Below are 17,937 nucleotides of genomic sequence, written 5' to 3' on the forward strand. Positions count from 1 at the left end.
CTGCCCAAGTTGTCCAGGCCCCACCCTCAACACCGTGGGAGAGACTCAGGAAGTGGCACAGAGGAACCTCATCCAAGCCCTTTCAGCCAGCATCTGATCAATAGCTGGGATGCGAGGCACCCATACAGACTGTTAGCTATACGACTTGACTTGCCGTGCTTGGAGTACCAGATCCAGCCACTGAACCCTCTGCTACCATTGCTTTTCTCCAGTCTTCCTGCCAATCTTGCCCATAGCTTATCAGATTGAGTCAGGTACTAAAGACTGAGCTGGAAAAGACATCAGACAGGGAGCATGGAGCAGGGTAGGGGCTCCCCTTTTCTTGGAATCTTCCCCCCCCCCCAGCATATTCCAAGGGAGCTGCAAGCCTAGGCTGAGGCTCTGCCTGGTAGGGAGGGTGGGAGAGGCTGGTGGCTGCCTGACCCAGGCTGGAAACCCAGCCTCCCAGATTAGGTCAGGCACTCCGCTTTTATGGCCACTAAGGGCTCTCTAGCCTTGGCCTTATTTGGCTAAAAAAAACTATAAGACAAGACCAGCAACAGGAGCTGAAGGCAGTGGGAACGCAAGCCTGCCCCCACTCCAGGCCTGAAGTCACGTTTACCATACTCCTCCTTAAAAGGAGCCCTGAGCTGTCCCTTATTCCAATCCAGGCTAGTCCTCTTGAGCCCTCCCTGATGATAGCTTGGGCTTTCCCTTTGTGGCTTCCATTGTTGGCCTTTTTCATGGGGGAAAACACCCAGTCCAGGCTCTGGGCGCTTGGGTCCCTCTTTTGGACCTCCCACCCACATCTAGACGTTTCCTTTTGCCCCACACTTTCTTGCCCTCTTGGCTTCTGCTGCCTTGACTCCTTTCTCTGTGTGGACCTACCTTTACCACCCATCTCCAAGGAAGCATCCCCTCTCCCCCTCTTCCAAGTCCATCTCTCAGCCTAGGGGTTGAGCAAGCCCACTTAGAGAAGGAAGAGGAGGAGGAGGGGGGGGGAGGATGAGGAGGAGGAGGAGGATGAGCAGGATGAGGAGGATGAGGAGGAGGAGGGGCAAAGCAGTCTCTCTCTTCTTACCTGGCTTGGACAGGCCATGGCTATGAATGCTTTTAGGTCCAAAGTATCTGTTTTCTTTCCCAGTGGTTCAAGCTGATCAGGAGGGAAAAAAAAAAAAATAAGAAAAAGAAAAAGAAAAATACACCAAGCTAGTTTGTTTCTGCTGAATACTCCCTGGCAGCCTCCTGCAGCAGGAAGTTCAGAACTTCATTTCGGGGTCTTGGCTTTGACTTCAGGAAATGTCAGATGTTGGCAGGAACCAGAGCAAGTCAGCTGGCTTCCCTGGACAACTCAAAAACACTTTCTGTGGGGCTATGCAGGGGCTAAAAGGAGATCACATGGTTTCAGCTGCCTAGCATAAGTAATGGTGTAAAGAAAAGGTTGAATAAATGAGGGTTTTCTGCTGGTGTGTGTGTGTGTGTGTGTGTGTGTGTGTGTGTGTGTGTGTGTGTGTGTAGTGTGCATGCACATTTATAAAAAGGTACCATGCTTGTATGTGCTCATATGGAGGTCAGAGGTCAATGTTAAGGGTTTTTCTCTACTGCTCTTCACATTATTTTTTGAATAAGGGCTTCTGACTAAACTTGGAAATAAGCCTGCTAGATGGCCAGCATGCTCCTTAGATCTCTGTCCCCCCCAGCCCTGGGGTTATAGAGGAGTGCTCCCCCTCCACAGCAGCCCTAAAGATCAGGTTTACCTCTGAATCCATCCCCTTAGCCCTTGGGTGGGCATTTATGTAGAGGGCATCCTGCATCCTAGCTGACAAGCACAGAGGACAGCAGGCAGTACCTGGCCAAGGCCATCTCCAGGCTTCCCTAAGGCCACGCTGTAGACTTCTGCAGATGTGCCAGCTGCTGATCCTCTGGGTCTGCCCCACATTTTGTTGGGCTGGTGCTTTGCACTAGGCTACCCTACCAGAAGTGGTCCTTCCTCTTACCATATTGACCCAAAGGGCTCTGGAGAGTTGAGAGTGGAACTTCTGGTTTGGGAGGATGCAGTCTGGGGCAAAGAAGGATGTATCCGGATGCCCATCCTGAAACAAACACACTTCCTCAAGGTCCTGTCAGGTTAAAGGGAGCCAAAGGCTATGTGATCCGTGGGAATGACCACAAAATACCCTCTTCCCATGGGGTCACCCGAGGAACATGAGGGCATTCCCACAGATAAAGAGCTTGGGATGTCCTCAAGCCCGTATCCTCTTCTCTGGCCTCCACATTCTCCATGTTTAATTTAAAAGATGCTCTATGCTTGGGCACATTTGTAAAATGCCTGCCTCATGCTGTAGGGAGGAGGCAGCTTCTCAGTTCTTACAGGAGTCTTGGGTAGTGGATCGGTTAACATTGACATCAACCTGACAGGACCTAGATTCCCCAACGAGACAAGCTCCAGGCATGTTGGCAAGGAACTTTCTAGAGCAGGTCAGTTGGGGCAGGAAGACCCATACTAAACAGACTGGGACCCTGGACTGGGCAAAGACAGGAAGCTAGCTGGGCACCTGCACTCCTATTCTCCGCTTCCTGACAGTGGATACAATGTGACCAGCTGCCTCATGTTCCAGCCACTATGCCTTCCCTGTCAGGACAGTTGTGTCTTCTTAAATTAAGATGTGAGTCAAAACAAACCCTTCCTTCTTTCCTTAAGTTGCTTTGTCAGACATTTTGTCATTATGAAGAGAAATGTAACTAACACTAAACCAGCAAAGTGTGTGTGTATAGGGGTTGGGGGTGTACTTCCTTCCTCATCCTCAGTCTCCACACTTCGGTAGAGAGGATAGAAGAGGGTGCCAAACAGGCCTGCCTGGAGCTGGGCATCTGACTCCAGATCTTTCTGCAGCATCTCTTTGTTCTCCTTCCAGCCTCCTTGAAGCTGGGTGAGGTCTTGGGATAGAGGCCTTACTTCACCTGCTCTGCCCACAGAATTCTTCTGCACTGAGCGGGGGCGCTAGGCAAAGAGCATGGCCAGTGGGGTGGGAACATAGCACCTGAGTTCTCCTTTCTAACTTCGGGGGGGGGGGGCACATGTGAGAGCGACCACATGTGCGGCAGGAAGTCACTAACATAAAGTGGAATACCTGTGACTTGTGCCTGTCTTTTACGTTCTATCTGATTTTAGGAAGGGTATGGTCACATCTCCATACTTCTGTTCTGTGGGGCTCACAGCATCCCCAAAGGCAGCTGTGGCAATCTTATCTGCGGGAAGCTTAACACCTGCCTGGGCTCAGATGTTAAATGGTACTGTGCCAGCTGGTGTAGCATCTGCAGAGCCCCATGTGTCCTTCCCAGAGTATTCTCATGCAGTGGGGGCACTGGCATTCCTGTCTTGATTGATTGTGCTCTTGCAAGGATGCCCATAGCAGTTCTTCCTCCAGAGCCCAAGGTGGGGGCAGGGGAGCGTACCTCTAAGATGGGGAGCTTGGTGTTGAGGAAAAAGGGCTGCAGTACCACGGAGAAGTCTTCCCGGGTGTCATAGCGGCCGGACTCAACGAGCTGGAGCATACTACTCTGAGAACACACAAACACACACACACACACACACACACACACACACACACACACACACACACACACGGCAGCCTTTAGCACAGGGTACAGTGAAGGCAGGTGGCACATGGCATCTCAGTCCCTATCTGCTTGATAGGAAATCTGACTCAGCCTTTCACATGATAGAAATGTTTTTTTGATGGCAAATCCCTTCCTGAGAGTTTGGAAATGGGTGTATTATTTTAGTGGGTTTTGTTTTGTTTTTGTTTTTGTTTTTTGGCCTGTTTTGTTTTAAACTTGGCATCTCTAAAGGGCTGGGAAGAAAGACCCATAAAGAACAAAAAAAACAGAGAAGACACTCCAGAGGTCACCACCAGGCTCCTAGGCTGCAATCTCTTTTCTTGTGGCCTGTCTGTAGGGACTGGTGTGGGAGTTGGGGCTAGGGATATGGGGAGAAGCCGGCCTCTAGCGTGGCTTCATGGGGCACCCCACGCCTACTGGCCAACAATGACAGCTGCCTTGTCCCCTCCTACTGGGGGAGGCATCTTGGCCACACCAGTGTTGTCACTTTGGATGCTACTGCGGGCATTTACAACCAGAGAAACTGAGACCCTCAGTCAGGTGGACCAGAGGGAGGGCCCCAGGATGGCTAATGTCTTGCTCCCTTTCCTTCATGCCTCCCCTGCCTAGCATGGGCTCTGGGCTGCCGTAGAAAGAACACAGGAGGAAAATATAGAAAGGAGCTGCCCTCTGCCTTACCTGGTAGGATTGAGAGAAGCCCTCCAACCTGGCCAGCTCATGGGAATTCTCCCCCGGGGTCAGAACACAGTTGCACAGGACACTGTGTAAAGAAGGGAAGGCAAGAAGATCCAAAGCTGAAGCACCGTTCAGGGCCTGCTTCTGGCTACCCAGAGCTGGGTGGGATAACCAAGTTCTCTCAAGCTGTGGTTTGGGAACACAAGTGCCTGCAGGGTCCGAGGCACCTGTCCTAGGTGCTAGAGAAAGTGACAAGAGACTGGAACCTCAAGTTTGAATAAGTTGAGTATTAGAATTGGGCTGCGGAGACTAGGCCCATCACACATCCTGTAAATGAACTCAGGTGGTGAGAATGCAATGTTTAATAAAAATAAATAAATAAACAAAATAAAAAAACAGCCATGCATCCTCTAGTATTGAAGTAGGCACACCAGAGCTCTGATACTCATGCCCTGAGATACCCTCCTCTAATGCTATCCTAACCCCTTTCCTTGGATTATGAGTTAGTTTCATTTGTACATACTTAATAGTAAGAGGAAAGTTAAAGATGACCTTTGACTTATGATGGAGGTTACATTCCAATAAACTCAATGGTGAGTTTGAAATACTGTAAGTTAAAATTCATTTTCTGGGTTGGGAGATGGCTCAATAGTTAAAGTGCTTGCTGTGCAAGTGGAAAAGCCAGAGTTTGGATTTCCAGGGTCCCCAGAAATGCCAGGTGGGTGTAGCAGTGCCCCTGTAATCATAGCCTATGGGGATGGAGACAGAGGATCGCTGGAGCAAGCTGGCTGGTGAGACTCACCATGCCAGGGAACCCTGGCTCTGACTGAGAGACACTGCCTCACTGACCAAGGAGGGAGAGTGATCGAGGATGTCTCCTGGCATCAACTTCAGGCCTTCACAGGCACACACAAACATGTGCATGTTCATCCACACGTGTGTGCTCCTCCATACAAACATGCATACAGACACACGCGCACACACACACACACACACACACACACACACACACATCCACCACACAAACCCTGAATTGGGGAAAAAAATCATTTGCTATACCTACCAAATATTGCATCAGACCAGCCCCATACACCATATTGAGTTGGCGGTCTCCCTTTGTGGTGAGGGTCTCTCCTTCTTGGGACATTGGGCTTGCTGCTGCTTCTGGGTCACTTGAGAGCATGGGGCTACGTATTTCAGGTCCAGGGACAGACTGTATTATGGGTATGCTTTCTCTTGAGGGCATGTGGCTTTTGCATCCTTACAAAGATCAGAATCCTAAGTCAAGGCCATCTGTATTTCTAAAGCCTTAGGATGGTGCCCGGGGGACAGTTAATTCTGTGAGATTTGTTAAGCGAATGGGCACATGAAGACAGTGTGAAGAATAGGGGACCACACACATTGTACCCAACAACACCCAGCTAATCACACACCTATGTACCCAACAACACCCAGCTAATGAAGTAAAACAATCATCCTTTCCGTTTTCCCTTACTCTCTTCTTCTTGGCAAGGTGCCTGGGTTGGGTGCCTTCTCTGGTGCTCTCCACTGTAGTTTAACCACACACAAATACCACTCTGTGCTGCCCTTTTCAGTTTGGGCTACTCAGTTTCTCCATTAGTAGTCCTGGTGACTCTAGCTGTCACAGATGTTCCTGCCTAGCACCTGGGATATGGTCAGGGACAGGACCAAGGCTCTTGATCTCCCAGAAGAGAATGATGCTAGCACAAGTCCTTGTCTACAGGCATGGACAGACTATGGCTGAGGAGTCACTGGGGAGTCACTGCCGAATGGAAAGGCCAGATCAGAGCTTAGGGTATCAGAGCTTAGGGTGAACAGTGACTGCCTACCTGGCCTGATGAACTGGGCATTTGTCTGGGTTCTTCAGAAACACTTGTCGTATGATCCTGGGGTTCATGAAGTCCACGAGGTTGACAAGGGCTCTGGGTACCTAAAGGGAAGGCTGCAGGTGAGCAAGGGCCCCCGGGGTCCGGATAGAGGCTCCCTTTAGACTTCCGGCTCAGCTCATCCCTTGAGTTCAAGAGACAGGTCCACCCACACAGGACTACTTTGTGGAGTGTCGCAGCCCACACATGACACAAATACGTCAGTGGGTGGGAAGTGTCCCGCACAGCTGCAGCATAGATGGAGCCTCTGGAATGGGACAATAAATGGTAAGCGCTCATCTCTGTTCACCATCACTTAGTGAGCCTAAATGGCGCAGTAGGCGACTTGTTTGCCAGGTTATTAGCTCATGACCGATTTCTGCCAGCTTGACCTGGGGCAACTTCTTCTGAGTCCACACGGGGACTCAGGTACCTAACAGGGCAACTGGTGGTTAGAATGCTATTTCCTGGGCATAGCAGGGGTGGTAGCGGTGGGGAAGAAGAAACGAGGCTGGGTATAGAGGCTCACTCAAGGCACACTCTGTGGTTCAAAATGCAGTGCCAAGTGTGGGTACTGGCTAGCTGCTAACACCAACAGATGTCCTGGAGAGAGGCGGAAGTATGCAGTACCTTTCTCCATACTTGAGACCTCTGGGGCTCAGAGTGCAGTTGATTTGGGAATGAGACAGACGGGAGCCCATGCCCTTGGCTGGCTCCACCCTTCTTCTCTGAACTACCACGATACTGGAGCTGTAACCAAGTTACAGAAGCCCTCACTCACCTCCCTATGTAGGATGTCCAAGGCATTGCGGAGATGGTCGAAAAAATTGGCTGCAGAGTACAGATTCTGGGAAGAGAAAGGAGAGGGACAAAGGAGGAGTCATTGGATCCAGTGAGAAGGCAGAAGGGGCAGGTGTGAGCTTCCCTTCCGGGTCCGGGTCCAAGGACTTGCTTCTGTCTCCCCCCCACCATCAGCATGTCAGCATCTGAACCGGATGCCCAGCTACTCATTTGTATCAGGGGCAGGCCGTCTAGAAGCCTGGAACCAATAACCAGAGTTGAAAATGGAGGTCACTCTCCCAAATGCTTGGAGCCTATGGTTTCTCCTCCTTTTAAGAGTTGTAAGAAAGAGAAGCAGCAACATATGTGTGCTACCTGGTCCCTCAGCACCTGGGACATGCACAGGGTTCCAGTCACCACAAGGTCAACCATAGAGAGTGTGCATGCATGAATGTGTGCATGAGTTATGTGCACACCTGTACAACATGGTTGGAGATGACTTCCCCCTAGGGTGAGTTATAGGGGCCTCTCTCAGAGAAAATCTCCAAAGACTAATGGCTGAAGTCAGGATCAGGCCCAGACTCTACCCCATTCATTACCGAATTTGTGCAGAAGTCACACAAGTCACTGGCCCCAATCATCACCGTGATGACCTTCCAGTCTTGGCGGAAGTTCACTCTCTACATTAGGAGGGAGAAGAATGCTCGTCACTTCCGACAAACAGCTCTAGGAAATCCAGTCAGCCCCTTGTGACTTCCTTGTCCTCTTGAAATAACTCAACCAGAACCTCAGAGCCGACAGCATTTTCGAGGCTTATTTATAGACCAGGATCTTGGCAACAGGAGGGACCTTCAAGGTCATTGTGACTAGCAGCCACTTTCTCCCCATTGATGTAACATCCTACGGAAGGCCTCAGACAGGGGCTTCCCTGTTGCTGTTTGAATGACTCTGGCAGCAGGGAGCTTGCTGCTTTTCATGGCCTGACCATTGCATTTGGGAAAACCTTAGGCAGCTAGACAGCGACCGTCAATCCGACTCACATGGTCATTCTTCATTCTTTGAACCAGAGTCTGGACTTGGCTTGCAAGGTTCCTGAAGAGAGAAAGCCAGTTCTTCTGTTGGGGAAATGTCCACATGTGTCCTCCTACCCTACAGGGCCTACACACTGCAGGCTTCCATGACACTACATAAGCTGCCGAGACTCCGAGGCTCACAGGCCACAGGGGCTACTGTTCGAGAGACCGAGCTCGAAAAGGGCAGTGCAGAGTGTCGCTAAGCTACAAAGGAAACTAAGAGACAGACCAGCCAACCTACCCACCCAGGAAGAAGAAAATTGGGAGGAACGGAGAGGATGGAATACATGTTTAGGACCTACATCTCAACACATTCTAAAGAGATATTTAGATGCAGTGCAGCAAATGGCCTTGTGAACAGCAGGGTGGAGGCTTCCTAAAGGCTGTAGTTAAAGCCACTACTCATTTTAGCTCATGTTCATGGTCTTCTAAGATTCTACACCAAGCATCTATTTGCCTTTGCTGTTCTATTCACAAGTAGGGTTTCACTGTATAAGCCAAGCTGGCTCAAGTCCTCCACCTCTTATATTACAGGCGAGAGCCACTACAGCTGGCTCACTTGTCTCTCTTGAGTAGCTGGGATAGATCGTACAAGAGACTGTGAAGAAGTTTAGGATGTATCCTTTTCTTCCCAGCTGCCAGGACGCTGGGGCTTTGGTGCTTAGGTACAGGGACCATGAAAACATTCACATCGACACAGTCCCTTCCTGTTTGTCCCAGTGGCTGTGATTTCTCACATGTGTGCGCATGCGTGTTATTTGATCATGTGCCCACATGTGCATACGTATGTGACCACTATCTGTCACCTGTGTAACTTGTTTTGTGAACCCATCTAGAAAGAGGTGGAGAACAAAGGCACGGCCCACACATGTCTGGGTTTATGGCTCTTAGTATAAGCCTGCATGGTGGAGCCATAGCATGGAGGTCTCCTTGGGTAGGATAGTGGAACTGTATGTCACAAGCTATTACAGAGCCCAGTAAACAGGTGTTGGTGCCACGCCCATCAACTAGAGGTGTGGGCTAGAATCGGGGCAGGGGACGACAAGAACCACGGAGAGCAGAAAAGGCTTCTGGGCCTCAAGGTGGCCTCTAGAGCGTCTGTCCCAGGAAGCTAGGCAGTTCTGCCTCAGCAGGCCCTAGATGTCTCCAGTCTTGTTTTTGTTAGTTCCAGTCAGGGCAGTAGGCCTTCCCTGGTCAGATAGGGCAGGTGCTATGCGTGAAGCTCTGGGGAGAGAGGGGCTCTCTAGCACCATGATGTCAGAGCAAGCTTCAAAATGTGGCGATAACGCTCGGTCAGTCTAACTCTTAGATGGTAAGGTGTGCGAACGCTTGACCCTGGAGCTGGGTGACAGCTGTAAGGATACAGCACCCAAGGCCACTCTAAACTCTATGCTATAGCTTTGGTTATGGGCGGGGGGGGGGGGACAGGAACGAGTACCCTCAAAATCATTGCTGCAGTTGGGTGAAGTGACCCTTTGTAGGTCTCTGTGGGTATCTGAGGGATTGACCACACGCCTCCCTTCCCCTCCCTGCAGCCTCTCCCCTCATACTCAGCTTTTGCCCTAGGAACAGCCTGATTAAGGAATGCATTTGTAGAATTGATGTCACCGGTGCCTACTGCGTAGCCTGTGAGATTTCCATTAAACTCCCGTAGCATATCTGGAAGAAGAAAAGTAGACTCTAGCACATATGCCTGACAGAAACAAGGGCCTCTCTCAATTAGAATGACATCATGACAAACAAGACAAAGTCAGAAAAGTCTCTCACTTACAGAAGTACTTTTCTCTGCTCAACTCACAGTGCAGTTAAGAGCCCCTACCAGATTTGCCCCAGCATTTCTTGGGCCAAGAAAAAACGCAAGGCTTGCCTTAGGTAAGTAGCTCTTAACCTTCCTAATGCTGCAATTCTTTAATATTGTCTCTCATGTTGTGGTGACTCCAACCATAAAAAAAAATATTAATAACAACAACAACAACAACAATAAAAGTCATCACCACCACCACCATCTGGTTTTTCAAGACAAGGTTTTTCTGTGTAGCCTTGACTGTCCTGTACTCACTTTGTAGACCAGGCTGGCCTTGAACTCACAGAGATCCATCTGCCTCTACCTCCACTGGGATTAAAGGCATGTGCCACCATGCCTGCCTGGCCTCGAAATAATTTTTGTTTCTACATCATAACTGTATTTTTGCTACTGTTAGGAATCAAATGTAAACATGTGATATACAGGATGGTCTTAAGCACCCCTGTGAAAGTGTTGTTCCACCCCAAAGGTTGAAAACTGCTGTCCTAGGTCACCTCACAGAAAGAGGAGGGATTGAACCCAGGTCTGCTACCCATTCCTCCCCCTCAGGCTGTCTGTCAGGCCTCCTCTCCAGCTTCAGGCTAGTCCCTAAGAATGTGCCGTTCGTTTCCTGAACACTCAAGCCGTTGGTGTTTACTTACTAGGCAAGGTGGTTACGTTCTCCAGCGACTCGTCCCCACCGGCGCTGCAGGGAGTGAGCAAGGCAGGGAAGGAGAGAAACCAAGTCAGTATATACACTTAACTAAAGAGCAATCCCCACCGTTCTTAGAATCCGAGGGACCCTGAGATCATTCTAGATTCAGCAGTGCACTGTTTCCCTGTTTCCTTCGCCCACTTGGTAGGAGTGCTTAGCTGAGGACACTGAGTGCGCAGCGTGGACTGCACTGTAGCCCTTGGCTCACTCTCCTGTGCTGAGCTTAAGAGTTAGCTATGGACCTCTCCATTTGACAGAGTAGAAAACTGAGGTGCTGGGAGGTTAATTGCTAAGGGTAACCAAAAACCCGGGTTGATCTGGAAACCTTGAGAACACAGATAAGCTTTTTCTGCCCAGTATCAGGTAGATTCCAATGGAAGATTCAGAGGACGGGAGGAAGCTTGCTGCCTTCCAATGCTCCATCTCATTTTATCTGCCTAACCACAAAACACACTGTACAAGAGGTCACTTCCTGCCACATACTTAAAGGAAATACTTATTTCTATCTTTAAGAAAAATCTAGATGTTCAGATATTTGGGATTTACTGTTTGTCTTTCTTATGTTTGCTCAGTTTCAGCAAGCCACTCCAGGCCAGGGGATTTTGAGACTACAGCCTTAGTTAGCACCTACGGGAAGAGACCTCTCAAAGATGGCCACAAATCAAAGTTGCTCTTCAGTTAGGGAATGACCGGGACAAACCAGGGTGGTCAAGGGCTTAACTCTCAGCAAGCAGCTCAGGTGACACAAAGAAGCTGGGGCAAGCCCCGCCCCCCACATCACTCGGTCCTCTCCCCCATGGTCCATCCGATGTCTGGGCCTGTGGCAGCCTTTGGGCTCTTGCTGTCACCAGTTCTTTTCTACACAAAGGTGTTGCTTCAGAATCCTCTCTTCTAGCCAAAGTCACCAAACTGGAGCATTTTACACATGGAAGGAAATTACAAACCCATATACTATGCCATCTGTTGTCTCTCTCAATAAACAGGATAACATACATAAACACACACACATATATCATGTACCATCTACTGTCACTCCTTACCGGTACCTTGGTGCTTAAAAAAGAAAAAGGATGGTGGCAGGGCAAGACCAACAGGCATTGCTGGTGCCACTTTAGAATGGAATGTTCAAGAGGATAAAAGACAGAGAAATCCAAGTATTTAAGTCACCATATTGATCAGAACTATGCAAACATGAAACACTCATGTCAGACATCTGACCTACATTAGGCCCTTCAGCAAGCGTTATCTGTGACACATGAGCTTGATGGCTAGACTCTGTCTGTTGTCGCCCAGTGTGCAGAAAAGCTCGGGAGATGTTTAGTGAAGTGTGTTGAAAGAGTGTCAAAAGTGTGTGACTGAAGTCCTGGTAACTAAAACAAAACCAAGGAGATGCATTTTGCTTTGGGTAAGTAAACTTTATTTTGGTCCATGGAACAATCCCAAACAAGCCAACGTATTTCTATCAAAGAAAAGCCATACTCTAAAGCAGCCATTCTTAACCTATGAGCCTCAGCCCCTTGGGGGATCGAATGACCCTTTCACAGGGGTCGCCTGAGACCATCAGAAAACATAGATGTTTACATTACAATTCACAACAGCAAAATTACACTCATGAGGTAGCAATGAAAATAATTTTATGGTTGGGTTTCACCACAACATGAGGAACTGCATTAAAGGGCCGCAGCATTAGGAAAGTTGAGAACCATTACAAGGAAGCTCTCTGACAGACCCTGACAGCTAGCTGACAATGAAGACATCCACAGGCTCACAGGCTCATAGGCCAAGGGGCCTTGGAAACAGCCAGACCTCTATAGGTCCTGTTCACAACCACCACCCATCCCCCAAGAATCCTGGGGCCCCTTATCCTGTGTTTATACGAGGTCCATTTTTCCTACTGTTTCCTTGGAGGAAAAGATCCAAGGTGATTTCTTAATTTTCCTGGGATCATTTTATTGTCTGGTATTTCCAAGAAATTTGTTTTTCTCTGAGCAGTCTGCTTTGTGGACATTTCTCAGGGGTTGTTAACATATATTCCAAGGAAAGAAAATTCTAGAATTAAGGGAAACCTTGGAATAAACATAAAACATAAAAAGAGGTCTTCAATGCAGTGCTTCTCAGAGCCCTTACTACGCTAGGATGCATATGAAGGAAACATATGGTAATGTCTAACTCAAATACCACAGAACTCTCCTCTTGGACAGCTAATATTCCATGAAACAACTCGGAGAAGCACCTGTCTGTGAATTCTGCCACTGTCACTTATACTAACCTGGAGTGTCCACCTTCAATACAGGTGTATTTGGGACATTTAAGACAAATACAGGGTTTTTACTTAAAGTGACAACAGTCATTGGCCTGAGTCGTTGGGATCATAAGTAGAAAGTTCAGGTATTTCATTCCTAGGGAAGACCAGACAGTGGCTGACCATTTGCAGTGCTGTGCAGGCACTCTAGCAGAAGACTGACTGACTTTGTATCTGCATCAGGAGCCCTGCAACCTCTGTTCCTAAGGATGTCCCTGTGGAGCTGACATTTGTGTGTGCTTTCCTTCACATGATGGCGATGATGACGATGATGACGTCACTGCCTCCTTTAGCTGAGATTGAGAGCAGCTGCTGCAACCCAGGTCTCCTCTTGATTGCCTTAAATCCTGCTTTATCCCACCCCCTACCCTATGACTCATCGCATCAGTAACACTCAGGAGAGTGCCAGGTAACGGAGGTTCTGTTTTGTTCCAGGTAGCCCACAAGACACCACTGACCTGGCTGAAGACATGTGGAAATGTGAGGGCTCTGTGCTGGAAGGCAGTTACCTACTTCAGGGAGGGGAGATCGCCCTAGCGTGAGGGCTCATTGGAGCGTCTCAGTAGGTGGCGACAAGCTATGTGATGCTGCCTCTCTCTTACCTTGGGAAACAGGTCTCTCTGGGGCTTTCCTCAGCTCTGACCACCCCACCCAGTTCCCTATCATTTTCATAGGAAGGATCGTTGAAATGAGTGCACCCTGGAAAAGGAAGTGGTAAGTATGCATCTGTGCAGCCAACTGCTTGTTAATGCTCTGCCCTCTTGTGGCGGGCTTGGGTCTAGTTTTCCCCGATAAATTCTTAAGTACTTGTTAACTACTTTGAAGCATGCAAGACCACAACTTTATTAGGAAAGAAACGGAACACGGCCAACAATGGCTCACCTGCACCCGAAGCCTGAGCTCCTCTCTATGCCTGTGTCTAGGGTGCCCTTTCTCACCCCTTCACTTGTCTAATGGCACACTAGGTACCACTGTCTCTGGGAAGCCTTCTATTCTTGTTGGCAGGCCTGGTTCCCCTCTCTTCTCCCTTGGGAAGTTTTCACTTCTAAAGAGCACTAGCCAGGCCAGTGTGCAGATGACATATAGACCCCTCAGACACCCATCTCAGTTCTTAACCCTGTGCTAGCACACAGGAGATGCTCGGGGTTACCCACGAAAGTGAGTATTGGGTCTTGGCCATTTTCTACATAGATGTGTATATATATATATACACACACAAGCAGAGGTGGGACTACAAAACAACATGAATATACATACATACAGACAAACATAGTAGCGTCAACATATGAGCAAAGACATGCAAGTGGACAGGTGGAGACTCAAGGACTTGGTGCTTTTCGGGCACATTTCAGGCTGGATTTGCAGACCCAGGAGTTTGCTAAGAACCTTGGTTTACTCTTTCTGCATAATTTAAAAATAAAACCATCATTAAGAGCAAAATCTCTTCTCCATTCAGTCAACATTCACAGAAATACATAGCAGTTCCTCCGAAAGCCCCTTCTAGGTCCTTGCTCTTTGGGATTCATGCATTTACAGGTGCTAAACCCACACCCCAGCCATCGCACACTGGCAGTCCATCAGCTGGGAGGCAAAGACAGGCGAGTCAGAGACTCAGGGCCATCCTCCTTTACATAGATAGTTATTGTCAACCCAGATTCCCTGAGACCCTGGCAACAAAACAAAACAAGGCCACAAAGCCAAAAAGGTAACAAACACAAACAAACAAACAAACAAACAAACAAACAGGTTAAGCAAGCCCTGGGGAAGAGAAGGTGAAAGATTGACATTACCTATATGACAGTCCTCGATACTGTGTGGCATCAGAGAGGTCACCTTCTTGGGAGCTGATTCCATTGCCAGCCTTTGAGAACATCAAATTCCACAGGAAAACCAACAAGTCAGAAAAGTGGGAGCTATGAGCATAACATGAGTTCTGAAGGCACAGCGCCTCCCCCCCCCCCAGTGCACTCATAGTAGCAAGAATGGCGTAACAATGGGGGTGAGGGGACGCAGTCTGTGACCTCCTTCCCAGCTTTGCCCTTCCTCACTATGGATACCCAGTACTGAACTGAGAATAAGCATCTTTCCACAGGAGGGGTTGGGGGCCCACCTGGGATCACGGCTGTAGAGAGTGGAAAAACCTCAAGCGCTTTACAAATGGGACCGATGTCAGCAATATTACCAGCAGGAATACCACACAGGTCTTTGCGGACTTAGACTAAAATGCTTAGGCTGCAGCCACTGTGGTGGAGAGATTGCCAATAAAATCCTTCATTTCTAATTTTCGCCCCCAGAGCTGAGAACTGAACCCAGAACCTTGTGCTTGCTAGACAAACACTCTACTACTGAGGTAAACCCCCAATACCCCTCATTTCTATTTATTTTTTCTTCTTTTTCTTCTTAGATCTGCCAGGAAGGCATTTAGAAAGCCCCAGCTGTGCTGCCAGAAGGTGGTGCCCTGAGATGTTAAAAGCGAGGAGCGGAACATTGTCCACCATGAAAGGGTAAAGCTGCCTTCTGCACTGATGTGCAGACCAAAAGGGAGGGAGACTAGCACCCACACAGGCAAGGTTAGGGGAATTTTGAATCAAAATGATGTATTTTTACACATGTCAAAAAGCGATGCTGGGTGTTCAAAACCTTTGCCAACTGAGAATATTCGGGTTGTTCCTGAAAACAATTTTTCTTGCATACCTACCTGACAAAGCAGTTGTAAAAAACCGAAATGCTGCCATCCTCTTGGGTGGATGGAGCCAGGGCAGAAGAGTAAGAGATTGCAGACTATGGGAGCACAGGCTTTAGAGCCAGGAGGGCAGACTTGAAACTGGCCCCACCACACCCACGGCCCACTTCCTCCCCCAGGGCTCAAAAGTCCTTACGGTCAGCGAGTCTCCCAGAGCGGCCACAACTTGGATATCTGCAGGTCTCAGGGCATGCACTGAAAGATAAGTGGATGTGCCTGGGTGTGGGAAGGGAGCTGAGGGCACAGCTTGCTACTTCTGCTTTATGCCAATACCAAAATCAAGACTGCCTGTGTGTTTAGACCATGCAGAACTGGGGAGCCCAAACTGTGTTGGCAGGAGTTTCATACAGTTTCCTCATAAACTATGCTTAGGCTTCTGTCAGGCTAGAAGATAGAGAAAGAGACCGAAAAAACATTGCAAGACATGAAGTGGGAACGGAGGAGGAGATGCGAGGCAGGGTTCCACTTCAGTGCTGGTGGTCATGGTGAGATGTCCCCTGTAGCCTGAGTGCCCAACTGGACAGGCACTGGCTCATATATAGCCCACTTAGCGCTGGGCTCTAGATTTCCACAAGAATCTAAGAAAAGTCATGGCAGGCCTTTCCCTACCCTTGGGTCCTCTTTTGAAAAGTCCAGAGAACATTCTAGCTCCCTTCCACAGGCAGAGCTTGTAGACACATTTCCACAGAGCCAAGCATTTCATGAGACTCCCTGGCCTCGCCCACCTCTGGACTTCCCTGTCCTGCAGGACTCAGCCAAGCATGAACAAGTAAGCGCCTGGGTCTTCCCTGTGCCCCTGCTTAGATTTTGAAAGCAGAGGGATGGGAAACAGCTCCTGGCACAGAATGCTTTGGGGCTTGCCAAAGGCCATGGTTGTGCAAATAGCCGGCCGGGGATAAGAAGCAAGCACTGGTCACAACCGTGTTGAGAGGTTTTCATGTGAGGCTTTCGTAGATTGCTCTGTGGGTATGTAAGCCTTTGTGAGCGGGTCGCAGGGGCTGTGGCAGTCTAAAGGTAAGTGGCTCCTTTAGGTGCACAGGGAATGGCACTATTAGGAGGAGTGGCCTTTTGGAGGATGTGTGTCATTATGGAGGTGAGGCCCAGTGTGGCTTTCGCTTCCTGCTGCATGCTGATCCAGATGTGGAATTCCCGGTTCTAGCATCATGTCTGCCTGCCCACTGCCATGTTTCCCGCCATAATGACTAAAGCTCTGAATCTTAAGCCAGTCCCAGCTAACTGTTTTCCTTTATAAGAGTTGCTATGGCAGGCTGGAGAGATGGCTCAGAGGTTAAGAGCACTGGCTGCTCTTCCAGAAGCCCTGAGTTCAATTCCCAGTAACCACATGGTGGCTCACGACCATCTATAATGAGATCTGGTGCCCTCTGTGGCATGCAGACAGAACATTTTATATAAATAAATAAAATCTTTAAAACAAAGAGTGCCATAGTCGTGGTGCCGCTTCACAGCAATAGAAGCCCTAACTAACTAGAGATGGGCTTACCTGAGGTTGGTGGTGAGGCAGAAGGGGCTTTGTCATTGCATAACATCCAGGTTCCATAACCCTAAAAGCAAAGAGCCGATCCCAGAACACGGTTAAGGGGGGCAGGCAGAGGAGCTGGATGGCCATCTGGCTCATGCAGCAGAGCCCTGGGTCCTGTACCTGGGGAGGGGCCTCCAGGGGCACTAAGGATGGCACCCTAGGTGATTCTGAACATCCGCCAAACCGAGATCCGTTCACCTAACTCTGGCCTCTCAGCGCAAGACCCAGGGCTGTAGCAACTGGCTCTCCCCACCCTCTGGCCTCTCCTCCGGCTGTGTGACGGGTAGCTAAGCTTGACTCTCCTCTCCACCTCATGGAAGACATAGGTGGAGAGATGGTTTCAGAAAAGGGAACGACCCCTCTATGGGTTCTGCCAGGAATTCCCACCCATCATCCCATCAGCCCGGCTGTCCACCTCATTGCCAAAGGGAAGCCCTAGATACGCACCTGGTTGCTGTTCTTGTAGGTGCTCAGAAACGGCAAGGTCTGTGGGAAGAGGCGAGTGAACAATGGCAGGATTTGGACCAGCCTACACATGTCCTTTCCTAGCCTTCCTCATGCCACAGTCAGAGCTCAGACTCTTCCAGAAAGGCTGATCACCACGCACTCCCACCCAGGATGCACCAGGGTCTTCTCTGCAATCTGAACCCAGCCTCAGAACTCAGATTTAATGCTTAAGCAGCTACCAGGAATATATGTGTCCTATTTCCTGCATGTAGCCTATTGGCTAAGGATGTTGGGCCTGTTTCTCCACAGCTTCCCAACAGCACCCCTGTCCCCCCAGGCTGCCCGGCCATCTGACACGCACTTTGCCCTTATAGCATCCTAAGTTCCTTTTTG

The 17,937-nt window shown here is 49.2% G+C and overlaps 1 protein-coding gene across 1 annotated transcript in view; it reads right to left on the reverse strand.

The window, feature by feature from the left end:
• Positions 1-6,121: 6,121 nt before the first annotated feature.
• Positions 6,122-17,937, reverse strand: part of Plb1 (phospholipase B1) — a 67,828-nt gene continuing 56,012 nt past the window's right edge. Inside the window, exons 27-36 of the mRNA XM_051170675.1 lie at positions 17,545-17,583; positions 17,059-17,119; positions 15,694-15,752; positions 14,605-14,675; positions 10,460-10,503; positions 9,565-9,673; positions 7,982-8,033; positions 7,541-7,621; positions 6,943-7,008; positions 6,122-6,226 (exon numbers count right to left, since the gene is read on the reverse strand). Coding sequence (XP_051026632.1) covers positions 6,122-6,226; positions 6,943-7,008; positions 7,541-7,621; positions 7,982-8,033; positions 9,565-9,673; positions 10,460-10,503; positions 14,605-14,675; positions 15,694-15,752; positions 17,059-17,119; positions 17,545-17,583 — 687 coding nt within the window. The remainder of the gene's footprint in view (positions 6,227-6,942; positions 7,009-7,540; positions 7,622-7,981; positions 8,034-9,564; positions 9,674-10,459; positions 10,504-14,604; positions 14,676-15,693; positions 15,753-17,058; positions 17,120-17,544; positions 17,584-17,937) is intronic.

The sequence above is a fragment of the Acomys russatus genome, chromosome 1 (assembly GCF_903995435.1).
Source record: "Acomys russatus chromosome 1, mAcoRus1.1, whole genome shotgun sequence".
NCBI lineage: Eukaryota > Metazoa > Chordata > Mammalia > Rodentia > Muridae > Acomys > Acomys russatus.